General features: G+C 40.6%; 1 protein-coding gene across 5 annotated transcripts; it reads right to left on the reverse strand.

The window, feature by feature from the left end:
* Positions 1 to 393: 393 nt before the first annotated feature.
* On the reverse strand, positions 394 to 13,422 carry LOC142050292 (programmed cell death 1 ligand 1-like). 5 transcript variants are annotated; one of them, XM_075078788.1, is made up of 10 exons: positions 13,313 to 13,422; positions 12,188 to 12,391; positions 9,042 to 9,110; positions 8,031 to 8,384; positions 7,265 to 7,546; positions 5,898 to 6,008; positions 3,320 to 3,370; positions 2,297 to 2,359; positions 1,293 to 1,353; positions 394 to 738 (listed from the first exon to the last, which is right to left on the reverse strand). In XM_075078788.1, exons 3-9 carry the CDS (start codon positions 9,094 to 9,096, stop codon positions 1,331 to 1,333), a joined length of 939 nt encoding a protein of 312 aa, XP_074934889.1. In that variant the 5' UTR covers positions 9,097 to 9,110; positions 12,188 to 12,391; positions 13,313 to 13,422; the 3' UTR covers positions 394 to 738; positions 1,293 to 1,330. The 5 variants fall into 5 exon arrangements, with proteins under 5 accessions (XP_074934889.1, XP_074934888.1, XP_074934890.1 ...); XM_075078787.1 differs by adding an exon at positions 11,220 to 11,266 and having other exon boundaries at positions 394 to 1,353; XM_075078789.1 differs by lacking the exon at positions 13,313 to 13,422 and adding an exon at positions 11,220 to 11,266 and having other exon boundaries at positions 12,188 to 12,386.
* Positions 13,423 to 14,051: the final 629 nt, after the last annotated feature.

Below are 14,051 nucleotides of genomic sequence, written 5' to 3' on the forward strand. Positions count from 1 at the left end.
AACTATTTTACTTAGCTGAGGTCTACCATCTCAGTTATGGTTATGAGACACATTTCTCTAGCCTACCCTATAGGGCAGCTTGCTGAGATGTATTAAACACAACTTTACATTAGCTAGATCAAATAGTGCCAGCAGTGGAGCCCTGGGCTGAGGGCTGCATGCACATCCTTAAGACTGCACAACAGATTCATTTATTTTAAACTGAAAAGTAAAACCTGAGTCCAATCAGATTCCAGATCTCCACTGCCTCTTCTTTTGTGGGAGTCTTTAGAGGGATGACATGTGTGTAGACACTATTCTACACCGAAATCTGAGATACCTGATTTTCCCAGAAGACAAGTAGGACTAACACTATTTATTGACAAGTCAAAGAGACCAGGAAAAAACACAAGAGAAACAAAATATGTTTTATTAAAAAAATATAATTGTGAATAGCATTCTTATAAATATTTTTCATCTGTGTATGACCCCAGAAAATGCTATGCAGCTAGTAAAATATAACAAAGCAATAGCTTAAGGAATGAGACCCCGGAGCATGTTGCCTCAGCATTTCTTAAGTAATCACATGAGCATGTAAATCAGGTCCTAGAAGTGAGAAGGTTCTCTTTCTTCTATTCCCAAGATGAGCAAAAAGGCAGTCCTCCAAATTGAGAGCTGTTCTTCCTGAATGTCCAAAGAGTTGCGTTATCCCCAAATGGTAGATCAGAAAAGTAATGAGCCGCAGCCAAGTAGTGCCAGCTATATCACAAGGAAATTAAATCCCCAAAACAATTTTCAGAGAAAGCTATCAAGAGCTCATTTTAATCTAATAATTTCTAAACCATAGTTGCCAAGAGGGCTACAGCATCTATTTCAGGCTTAGCTGTGAGTATCTGATATTTTAAGATCTACAGTAAGAACAGAAAATGCCCTGTCTGCATGGTATCTTGTCTTATTGTACCCTTAACTTTTATGAGAAAAAAGAAAGCCCAGAAGATGGCCTACTCAAGAACAAGCTGTGAAATTTCACAGACCTAAAGTGCTTTACCTTGAATATAATTTTAATGAAAAGTCTGTGAAAGTGCATAAATTTCAGAAAGCAGAAACTGTATATTTAAATAAATACCTCCATACCTAGTCACATATACAGATGCCTGAGTCCAAGGACTTTTTATGCTATAATAATTCAGTGAACTTCATTTTGCAGTTTTTCCTGAGTTACAACAATATAGAAGAAGATTGCCGTCACAGGATAAAATAAAAAAAAAAAATCCCCTTAATAGACAGAACACAGAACATCTGAACAGTCAAACCTTCAGCGCAGAGAAAAAAAAAGCTTCCCCTGCTTTCTCTAGGTCTTCTCAATTTGCATATCTGTAAAAGAAAAATTAAACTAAAAAAAATCAAATTACAAAATGGTGAAGTCACAGAACATTGCATAGCTTTGGGGCTTTTTCCTAGAGTTTGGAGTACAAAAAAATTTCTTTCATTGTCAAAATTATAGATCTAAAATAAAATTAATTAGAAGGTCAAGTAGAAAAAAGATGAAAATGGGAGGAAACAAAGTAGTAGTTCAAACACACTGGTGAAATTGCTGTGGCTTAGGTCCCCCATTCATTTAAAATCTTCTTTTAGAGTCTTTCAGATACATTCAGTGCTGTATCTGTCAGTATATCTCACAACATATCCCTAGACCTTAACTCTTTCACCTGGAAATCTAAACCTGCAGGACCAGCAGACTTACCCTTTTTATGTTTACATCAGTAAAGTGTAGCAGGGAGGGATTTGGAATGTAATTAAAATAAGTGCTTTTAGAAGTCGGCAAGAATGGGGAAATAAAAACCTCAATAACTTCACCCTTCTGTTCCATACCACAGTATATTTCAGAGATTTCAGAGATTTGGTCATTTATTTTCTTGCTTTGCTGAGACAGAATCTCATGGCTTGTGAATTGCTTGAGTGGCTGTGATGGGTTAAGGTTTCCCTACTCATTGCCATCACCACTTCTTCAGTTGTGCTGGCACAACTGTTTCTGTAGCAAAAGTGTGAGCTAGAGAAATAACTAATTTGGGTTGTTATCTATCTCCACATCATATTTTCCTTTGCATTTTTTTAAACCAGATTAATTATTTGATAAGTTTGGGTTATGATGGTGAGTTGGTAAGACAGAGAGTGGGAAGCTGTACTTCTCTTGAAGGCTCTGCCTGTTGAAACAAGGGACTAAATAAACCAGCCATGAATCAAGGGTCTGATGACCATGAATGATTTATGCTGTGTGCAGTTTGCTGCTCTTTTTCCCTTTATCATTTATACTTACATTTCAGCTCTCCATCTTCAAAAGCATCTCTGCAGTCATATGTATCCTTATCTTTTGATGGCTCTTTAAAGAAATGACATACATACAGATAACAGTCAACATAGCTTAGACTTTTCATATACTGATAAATTTTCATCAAAAGCTGCTATCTGAGGCTGTCCAGGAACTATATCACTTAAATGCAGATCAGGAGAAGAGATTAATACCAAATGTCATGACCATTTTGGGCAAGTATTCTCAAGAGAGGTTTTCTTAGGAAAAACCCCAACTGCCAGTATGAACTAACTTTCACACAGCAGTTTAATTTGAAGTGGCCTCCAAATAAAAACATACAATAAATTAAAAAAAAAACCCAAACATGACACATCATGAAAGGAGGCTAAAGGATTTTAATCTCTTCTCACCCACTGTAAATATTAACTCTCTCTACTCTTTCCTCCATGTTTCACTGTCATGGTGGTACTGGCCATTCACTGAGCTTTGCTCATAGGAAATAACATCAGTATCTCAACAGGAGCAAAAAGAAACTGTTAGGGAAGCTAAAGTTTTTTTCTGTGTTTCTCTCACCAGGGCCACACCCTCTGCCCTCAACGTTGTGACAAAGATCCTCAAATGCACATTATAATACTGGAGAAAACACAGGATCATGCCAACATGGCTCAAATTGCAGCCAAGGGTCTGCACACCAGGGTGTGCTGCCATCCTGAGGTATATGTTCCAGGGAGCACGTCCCATCCTATCACGACTTTCCAAAACACAGCACACCACTCTGTCCTTTTCTTGTGCATATCAGGACTGTATCTGCTCCTGGAAGAAGTATGCTTTTCTTTCACATTTTCCTTTCATAGCAGTGAAAAGCCACTCTTCAATTGTTATTTATAGTGGTTACATAAAAGAGAAGTAGCAAGCAAAATGAAAGTTGAATGTAAATCTGCATTTGGTTGTCACTGTTACAAAGTAAATTCGTAAGCAATTATTTCCACAAGAATCACAGTGAGCTAGATTTATGCTGTATGTACATACTTGTTACTGATGAAATAGTGACAGGCGTTCTGTTGCCCTTATTTGCTCTAGCTGAAAGAAAATAAGAGAGAAAAAAATCAAAAAGAAAACAAAAGACTGACTTTAGATCTAATGGGAGCTTAAGCACACTGGTGGGAAGGGCATACTTAGCATAATGTAATCAATGGTTCTCAGAACACTCCATTTCTTCAGACTTGAAAATATATTCTTCAGTGTCCCCAGTCTGTCAGTTTCCTTTCCAATTTCCTTTCCTCATTCCTAAGCCAGAATTCCATTGATACTATACGCTAATATCACTGGAAAACACTTATTCAAATAGGTTTCTGTTGTATATTTTCACCAGAATTTGAACATATTGGGCAACAGGGAACAAGAACTTCTCAGTGCTTTTTGAGGGGGAAAGAAAGACCGTATTCCAGGAAGGTTCCATTCTGAAAGTATCGCTACTGGTCATCTATGACAGCTTGAGTTTTAAAAGAAAAACCTGTTGCTACTACTTTAGCTTCTGAATCAACTTGCAGTTTATGACACACACACACACACATATATAAATAACATAATCAGGATAATCATGTACATCATCACATGTATGTATACTGTCATGTATACCCGCAAAAAAAAACACTACTCAAGCAACCTAGGAAACTTCTGACCTTCAATGAAATCCCCAGACGGGAATCTTCTGAGAAGTCAAGGATTTTGCTGTCCCTTCTACTTTCATTTTCTGCTCCTATTCCCATCATGTTCTTAGGACAAGCATATTCTTATACATGCAGGATTATCTACAGGCCTTTGCAGCCTATTAGTATCACCTGCAAGCCTTGTTAAGCTTATGAGCACTACTTTCAGGACATTTTACCATAGCACTAACACAGGAGATGAGTTTGTGACCAAAACACTGAACAACCACCTTTAGTCCTATCTTGTATTTGTTTTATGGAACTTCAACACGAACGCTCAGTGTAGAGTTTGCCTATAGATGGTTTTGTGTAATTTCCAGGCAGTAATTAGAGCTGTTTCTGATTTTCACTCTGGAAAAGAGAGCTGGCAGACATGAAAACCAACAGTTCTACTATACTGCCTCAGAAAGTTCAGCTCTCTTAGTGTGGAAGGTTTTGAGATTCCACTTGGAAAGACAGCACAACTAGCCTTTGCATTAGTTCCAGCTGAGTTTCATGCTAGCTACACAAATTTACATCTATAAAATTAAAGGATTTTGACAGGAGGATTTAGCCAACTATCTTGTTCAGGTTTTTTGAGCATTGCTTGTAATAAATTACAAAGTCATGCCCGTATGATATTACAATGCTAAGAGCACTGTATCACCTTCCATGCCTCTTGTACTTTTCCTCTGCAGACAACTTGACCAAAAAAAAAAAAATTCAAAAAGTCATTTGGAAAAAAAGAAGTAGCTACACATCAGCTAAAAAAAATCCACAGATTTGTTACACAGAGGAAGAGTTCTGGCCAAAACCAGAACATTCAGCAAAAACACTTTCCTTTTGACATTTTCAAATGAATCCTATGGATGTTCTGAGATCTGCATGACTTTATTGTATCTGATAAAACAAACAGTGAAAAATACCCCTGAATATAAAGTCCTCAAACACACCTACCTTCCCTTCAAGGAAAAAAAAAAACATACAAAGAACCAAACAAAGAAAAAAATGTAACAATACTTATTTCAGGTTAAAGCAACATGTTTCAAACATTTTTTCTTTAATTTGGGGGCCAACTGTATTCTGTTCATGCTCAGATGACCTAAAAATTATTTCCTCAAGTTATTTCTTTGGTTAGCTAGCAAGTGAAGACAAATTACTGCCTATGCTTTCGCTCTTCAGTATACTGTGATGCTGAAAATGTCCAATTCAAGTCAGTGAAGTGAAATGAAAAAGCTCAAAACTTAACAAGGAATCAAGTAGTATGAAGCCACACTGGGAATATTCCTGCTTGTGCAGAAAAAAAAAAAACACCAAACAAACCAGAAACAACAACAGCAAAAAAAATCTTTTGGGCTCAAAACCTTGAACATATTTCATTTGTAGTCCACTGTTTTTATGGTGTTTTAATGAGAATAAAGATATATATAGAACTCATAACAATTAGAACACTTAAAAAAAATATGTGCTTACAGTTCAGTGAAAATTTTCAGAGAATGCAGGGAAAATACCCTAAAAAACTTCCAGTCCACTGTCTGCTCCCAGCATTCTGTTTCCCAATCAAAAGGGAGGACACAGAACAGGAAACTTCCATTTCCAGCAGAAGCAGAAGCTGTGCTTTGATGTTTGGATAGATTAGACCCTAATCTTACTGCTTTACATCATTACCTATAAGAAAAATTAATAGAGATGCATGGGTAAATGGTTTATGAGGGGCTGACAACCTGTTCCACCCTGCTAACTTGCTAGTATTTAACTAAGATAAAGAAAAAGAAAGAAAAGATGTGGCAAAAATTTTGGTGGTTTCAGGATGAAAGATTTAAGGCAGACTTTTATTATCTCATTCCACCTTTGCAAGGATGAATTAACAGAACAGAATAATAATAACTGAGATACACTAAAATAAATATTTGTAATACCTTTTCTTATGCAGAGCATAGATAGAAGTACTGATCCAATGAAAGCAGTCACAATGAGAACTGCTCCAACAAAGCGTCTGCTCTCAGTCCACAGAACAACATCAGCTGAATCTTTGAGAAAAAGAAGTAGAGGAAAGATGTTACATAATTTTATAAGCTTCTCCCTTTCCTTTCATTTTCACCATATTATTTTTGCTATGAGCTGTTCAGACATGATAACAGCATTTTAAATTTTGTCCAAGGTCAGGTGCTGATCGTGCCCTTCACCACATCTCATTATCCCAATAAAGGGGGAAAAAAAAAAAAAGGAACATATTCATGTTTATCTTTGCTTCCTGCATTCCATGTGATAGTGCCTTTAATTCCCGTCACAAATCCTGCTTGGCAGCAAGGTACAAAGTGTTACATATAGCTTAGTTTCCCCATCAGGACTACAGGAAAAAGCTGACTGAGAAAGAGAACAGAGAGTTCCTTTATCTGGTAAAGCTCTGGATGCTTTATAACTGGCCTCCCTGAATCCCAGAGGCATTTCTTGTTAAAACCAAACTTGCCCATTCACCACTCATTGAAAGGATGACTTGGCTTTCTCACTCTCAGCTGCCTGTTTCCACCCCTTGTCAGTCTCAAAATATATGCCAGCACAGGTGTTTTTAAAAGTGCATGGTGAACAGGACCAGAGAAGTGACCTGACTGAGTAACGGTCTCTTAAACAGAAATATTATTTTTGAGTTAGATCAGGTCTCCAGTCTGGCTGAAAGCTTATGCAAACATACCAGGGTACAATACAGAAATTAAAAGAATAAACAGAAAGCAAAAGAAGTAGGGGTGGTGCCCAGTTAAAAGGTCTAATGGGAAATTGTATTGGTCATTGGTATTCATGCATCTTGCTTCAATCCAGACTTTTTGAGAAAAAAACATTTGTGAACAATTTGTTAAATTTAAGAATGCTCAAAGCAAAGGCTGTAGTGGCCGGAAAAGGTCATACTGTTCAAATTTTTTTGACAGTTATCATCAACAAAACAGAACATTCTTGGAAGGTGGGTTTAATTTATATGGGAGGGTTTAATTTCTAGGCTCCAAGCTATATACTTTTCAAGTAATGGAACTTCTTTTAACACTCAGACTCAATTTTCACATAACTGTAGGTCATACAAAATTCCTATCCTTTAATTCCATCCACACATGCATGATGAACATGTTAGTATGGTGGAAGTGTACACTAATAGGAAAACTTAACAACACAGGTATTTCTTTTTAGCCTTTTTAAAATTAGATAGAGAGAGAAGCAAATCATGGCTGATTCAACTGGGGCAAAATGACATAGCACTTTGAAGTGTATTACCATAAATGAAATTAAGAAATGTTACCTGCTATGTGCAAAATGGCAGATGTATTTTCTCGCAGCTCTTTATTCCAGAATATACAGTAAAAAATCTCATCAATCCTACTTTTGATTGTAAGGGTACTTGTCACACGATACAGCTGGTCACTTCCAGTTTCGTAACTTGTGTTTGCCTTATCAGTCAAATCTTCGTGTGCTCTGTTTTGCCATATCACTGCAGCTTGTGGGTATCCTTCTGACTGACACATCAGCTTCCACATGTTGTCTCCTGTGCTTACCACTAGTTGGGTTATAGTTCTGTAAGGAGCTAAAGAAATGGAAAAAAATTACTACTAGGAAGCTAGAAGAAAATCCTATATTAGCAAGACACCTTTTCTTTATCCCCAGCCCCTGGGCCAAGTTTCTGTACGTCAGCTTGGATTTTGTTAGCAATACTCTTGACAGGAAAAGTAAATATCACTGTTGCTTCTCTCCATAGTAACAGGAGATACAGGATTTATTACAATTTTGATGCTGTTTAGAAAATTGCATCAGCTTTCTGGTCTTTGTCCCATCTAAATGGTTTTTGCAACACCATTCTTCATATGTCATTATGTGAAATAAAGGTCAGAACATGGATTCAACCTAGACAGAAACATGAAGTTATACAACCGCACAGGGGCCATGAGGCAGCTCCTGATTCTGGAGAGGTTTCTTTAAATGTTAAACCAGACGTGTTTTACTTCAGGGACTCTTCTGAAATCTTTCAACAGTACCAGATAGCACTGAACCTCCTGCAGTAGCACTCTCACCCTTAACTTTCAGATTGATTGTCTTGTAGTCGGCTCCCCCGTAGCCAATAAGACAGCGGTAAAACCCTGCATCTCTGAGCTTCACATTGGTGATCTGAAGGAGAGACTGTCCCAAGTTCAGGTGCTCTTTCAACAATTTTATTCTTCCCCTAAAGTCACTGTGCTGACTTTGAAAATCTTCTTCTCCTTTGAGAAGTACATAAACCTGCTTCTTTAACTCATCTTTCTTTTCCCAGCTGACACTTAAATCTCTAAACTTTAACTTCCCATTCACTGGAAATGTGCATTCCATGGTCACATTGTTCCCATGTTCCACCACATAGAGTGACTGGGGAGCTTCAACCGTGAATAAAGCTGAAAAACAAAATTAGAGAGAAAACTTAATTTTCCAGTTATAAGCCTAATCTTCAAAGTTATGACTTACCATATACATAGGACATATTAAGTATCTGACCTGTTCAGAAAAGTTAAATATTTTCACATGCACTTGCCCAGATTTGGGACAAACTGGGCTGTTTCTGCCTGCAAACAGCTGCTTTGTGCACACACGGAGTGTGATGCTGTACTGAAAATAGGCGAATGTGTGTACACAGACTCTCAGCCATTGCTGTGAGGGTGACAGGCAATTGTTAGTGCCTCAGATGGGAATGTCCTGTTTGTATAGTTGTCAGTTGTTTTTTTTGCACAATGTTAAAGAATACATGGCAATTCCCAGGTTTGACAGTGCTGATAAAACTTTTTGTTTAATGCAAGCAATACCTTGTCTGAAACAGTGCCTATCCTGAAACACCAATAGGGATTTCAAGCTGGCCCCATATCAAGGCACACGTATTAAGAACACATATCTAGTTTAATGGAAAAGCATGCTAAGACCTTTTTATTTAAAATATTAAGGAAAAATCCCAAACACTAGCACCTGAAGGAAACCTGAGGAATTAACATTTCTGGCTTATATGTGGAAAGGAAACATACTTAAACAGTTCTACTGCTTCTTATGACTCAGCTTCTTACCATTTAGGAAATGCCAGTGGAATAAAAATATATACAAAAGCAAGGGATTTTCCATGATGTAGGTAGAACCTAAAATGATAAAATAATAGCCAAAGATAAATATCTGCTCATTTTCTAACTTACATTGTGAAATACACTTTGTAGTCACTCCATAGAAAGAACGGGACAGAAGGCACTGAATTCCACTCTAGCCGAAAACATGGCAAAATTGCACATTTGACAACAGTAGATAGTCAGGGAGAAAGCTTCCTGCATGGACCCAGGAAGAACATCCAATTTTATTTGCTTCAAATATTTGTCCTTGATTATGGCAAAATGTATGTTTAATTACTGTCAATTAGTAAATAAATACTCACAAATACCCAACTGTTCCCCTAAACTGTAGCAGTGAGCATTGCTACTGCTAGGAGGAGAATGGAGGAGTTCTCTATACACATGCAGTGGAATAAATAGAACCTAGTCCTTTCCCACCTGTTTCCCTTACTTTAATATACTGTGAATGCACCCTGCTTTATAGCACCTGGTCTTGCAGTACTTACAACAGGGCTCATGAAGTTACATATATTGTGAACAGAATTAATGTGGTAATTAATCACTTAATGAGTATTTATACAATAGTGCCTTTATAAAAGACTGACAAAAATAGTCAGCCTACAAACACAATCTATTTTCTTGAATTTCCACTGCTTTACCTCTGAACAGGTAGATTATTTTTATTTTCAGTCAGAAGTTTTTCCCCTCTTTATTGACATAGCTTTTATACTCCTACACAACACTTTAACATTATAAAGCATTGATTAATGTCAATTCATACACTTACCTTCACACACCCACTGCACTTGCTAAATGAGTATTTTAAGTCAGAGCAATACTAGTACTGCCATAATTTTTCAAATCACTTCAAGAAAAATTGAAACAGACTGTAACAGAAGTCTTTTGAGAGTACAGAGAACTGTAGTATTTTGTCTAAATAAATTCCTCGTTTTGGATACCCAAACAGCCACAAAAATAAGGAAAGATTGTCTTCAACTGTTTTCTAGTGGTAGTTTCAGCATTTGCGTAAGAAATTAGGCAACTGTAATATCCGTCACACTTCCTAACAGATGGAATGCTATCTGTACTGCAACTCTTACCATTTTTGGTAAGATGTTTTGTCTTTCTTTCTATGGTTGTCAACCTTAAGATAATAATACAGTAACAATATTGTCCTGAATCATAAGACATGTGCCTTTACAGCGTTGTGGCCTAAGGGAATTAAACTCCTCCTAAGAATTTGATTCAAGATGCTTTTTCCCTCAGATTGCTGCTGCTGCCCAATAGTGGGCTTGCAGAAGACAACATAGATGGAGCTGAGAAAGGGAGTCAGTCTACCATATTGTTAGGCAGGCATGAGCAATTACAAAAAGACGTTCGGCTAACAGAGACAGGAAAATACCAATAAGATCTTCAGGGTGAAAGATCTGCTTCATTGATAAATAAATCCCAGGCTTCTAAATGTGGTTACGTACACAATTAATTCCTTAGCCACAAGCAATGTTCTTAAAAGCACTAGCAAATTGCTGCCTAAAACTTCTGGGTACCTACGTGTTTCAGGTGGTGTGCACACATGAGAGTGCCTCCACCATGGTGCTGCTGCCCAAGTAACAAGCAGTCTGGAGCACAAACTAAGCTCCAGAGTAAAGCTTCTCAAACAAGATAGAGGCATAACAATCTCACAAGTGTGTTCTCATCACACTTACTCTAGAGGGAAGAATGCAGAAGAAGAGTAAGCCATGGAGACCAATGGGTATAGGTGTGTGCCTCTGTGCTCCCCATGCTAGAATGACCGCAGTTGAAGCACACTCAGCCCCAAAATACTTTCTCATTTTTTTAAAGTAGAGGCTGTAGCTGAGAGACTGCTCAGAACAAATAGCATGTGCACTACAGTCATGGAAAGATACCCATACCCATGCATGCAACCCATCCCTGCTTTTCTGTCAGGAAATCTGAATGTCGGTATGAACTCCAGGAGAGGTGTTCTGATTAACTCCTGGAAGACAGATGACAACAAGCAATCTGTTACGGTTCTAAGACCCATGCTTGTGTCTTGCAATTGCTGAACTTTAGTTTGCATGCTTTCTCCCACCGTAGAGGAAAACAAGCCTTACTGCACACGAGAGAAGTATGACTATTACTTACAAAATTCCTGAAGACGCAGAAAGTCTGCTGCTGTAATCAATTTTTCACTTTCAGAGAGAAAAAAAAAGTAGGCCCAGGTCAAATCCAGATGCACATGAAAAAAACTGCTGCAATAACCATGACAGACCCTTCTCCTGTTTCACCCTAAGCAGAAGGATCCCCTGACTGGATCGGTTGAAGCAGCTTGAGACTTAGATGCCTATCAAAAATCTTTGCCAAAGCTGCAGTCTTCTCACAATTTTTCTTACAGAACCTACCACAATACCCCTTCTCTTCTCCTGCTGGCTTCTGACATCTATGGCAAACTCAGTTTTATAAAACCAATAGGATATTCACTGTGCAAAATGCTCTTCAGTATTGCTACTGTGTGTCTCACAAACAAATGAATAATACAGGAAAACCAGAACTGTCTGCCCCAAGGTTTCTTGTGACACAACTGAGATGTGAAATACTTTTTTAGGAAACTTCCCCATTATTGGAAAATTCCCCAAGAGGGAAAATTCTCTATTGCTGACAGTGGTTGACTGTAACCAGAGAAAAAATGTTGGGAAAATGCCACAGGCATTTTAAGAAACATGTCATCTGATCAAAGCTGTTTGTGAGCAACAATGCTCAGAACACTAGTAGCAAAAAGTCATCCGTCTACACAAACTCAGTGTCCCTACAGTATTCACCTGGAGCAGTTCCAATGTCAGGCTGCTAACAATGACTGGAAATTTCTACACAACTTACACATGCCTGGAAAGGTCATAAGTAGAAACAATGGGAAAAGCATTGCCTACCCACCACTGGTAAGAACAGAGAGTCTCTCCCCAAGATTTGAGCACAATGAAGGCTCTTTGCCTTGCTACTGTGTAGCGCAAGAAGAGTTTGTTAAGCCTATGCATTAGCTTAGCAAAAAATAGAGACCACTGGCTTTTTCTTGATTTTACAAGTCATTCGAGAATACAGAAAAAGGTTATACTCACATTAACTTGCCGACCGTTGTGTGCCAACAGCATGAAATACAACTTTAAACGTATGTTTCAGTGTAAGTTCCCCCACTTATGTTGTCTTTGCATATCTCAAAAAAGGGTTGAGATTTGCAGAAGAGTTAAAATGCTGTGAAACGACCACTTAAAAGCTGTCAGGAAATATTTTCTTCTTTCCACTTGACAGCCCACTCACGGTATCTGTCATGGAAGCAAAAACACAAAATTCACTAAGCTGGTAAGAATTAACCTTTTTACTTGACATGTGGGAGGGGTATGGAAACAGTGGTATATGAAATAGCTGAATGTAACATTTAGGTTCTGACAACCTGAAACTACCTTAGGAGAATGAGGGGGTGTATTTCCGCTATAGGTGAGACTGATGAAGGTTAATTTCCACTGATTTGTTCTGTGTTTAAAAACAGGTTTAATGACATTTTCTCAGAAAAGAAGTGCTAGAAACAGAAACTGAAACAAATTTGTAAAATACTGCCTGGGAGACCACAGAAGCCATTGATGTAGCTAGCTTTCAATGTCATGAATTTAGCTTCCTCTTTTTCATTGTTTGCCTTGAGGTCACAGGGTTGCTTTTTCCATGTAAGTATTTAGCAGCAAATAAAAGACCAGGACAGGGTGGGGTTTTTTAGTTGTTTTGGGGGTTTGTTTGTTTTTATACACACACACGTCTATATACATAGACACAAGTTTTACAGCATAGTTACATACTGCGGTTGGGGGTTTGCTGTTTGTATGTTTGTTTTACCTCTGCTCTGCAAGCGATTTCCCAGAGCGACACCCCCGTCGCCCCGTGCCGCTAGGCAAAGCCTGGCACCGGAGTAGCCTTTCGGGGGGCGGCAGCCCGCAGGACTGCGGCGGCTGCCTGTGCGTGGTGGGGCGGCGGCAGGAGGAGGATGAGGTCCGTGGGGAGCCGGACCGGGGCACCTGCAGCCGGCATCCCCCCGCCCCGCGCCGGGACGAGCTCAGGTCGCCCCTGCCTTCCCCACCCCCGGGGGGCGGAGAAACGCCCGCCCGCGTCCCGGCCCCGGCCCCCGCCCCCGCCCCGACCGGCCCCAGGGGGCGGTGGGACAGCGACCCTCCCTCCCGGCCGACCCCCAGGCCTACCTGGCGGGCCCTCGGGGCGCTGCGGGCCGCCCCCTACCCCGACAGCTGCTCCCGGCGGCGGCCGCGGGGGCTCTGCGGGTCTCGGCCGGCCGGCCCGCCCGGCCCGGCCCGGCCCGGCCCCGCCCCGCTCCGCCCCGCCCCGCCCCGCCCCGCCCCGCCCCGCCCGGTGCCCGCCGCCCGCCGCCCCGGACCCCGGCCCCGGCCTTCCCCGCCGCCGGTTCGCCGGCGGAGGCCACCCCGGGAAATCCAGCCGGGTGCCGCCCCCCGCGGAAAGCCGGCCCGAAAAGCCCCGGCGCCGGGCCGCCAGCCCCGCGTTCCCCAGCCCGGGAACCCTCCCGGGAGGCTTTTCATTCCCGAAAACCGCGGCGCCCGCAGGAAGCAAAACCGAAAGCGGGCACCGCCGCCGCCCCGCGCTGCGTTCCGTGCCGGCGGGCGCCCCGTCCAGCCGGCGGCAGGGGCAGGGCAGGTCGCCCGGGCAGCGCGGAAGCTTGCTTTCCCCTTTTCTTTCTTTCTGTTTTAACAGGAGACATTGTTTCATGGTGAAATCATATCCTTCGCTTCCCAAACGGATGACTTGTGCTGAGGTGGAGGAAGGCTGCCGTCCAAGGACGGCTAATGTGCTAGTGACACAGCATCCGGGATGGCCCTCAAGTCACAGAGCTATGTGCGGCTTCTCCAGGGACAAAGCAGCAACCCAACTTTATGTAAATAGCTCTGTTCCTGGTCACTTAAAGATCCT

Source organism: Phalacrocorax aristotelis, chromosome Z (assembly GCF_949628215.1).
Source record: "Phalacrocorax aristotelis chromosome Z, bGulAri2.1, whole genome shotgun sequence".
Classification (NCBI taxonomy): Eukaryota; Metazoa; Chordata; class Aves; order Suliformes; family Phalacrocoracidae; genus Phalacrocorax; species Phalacrocorax aristotelis.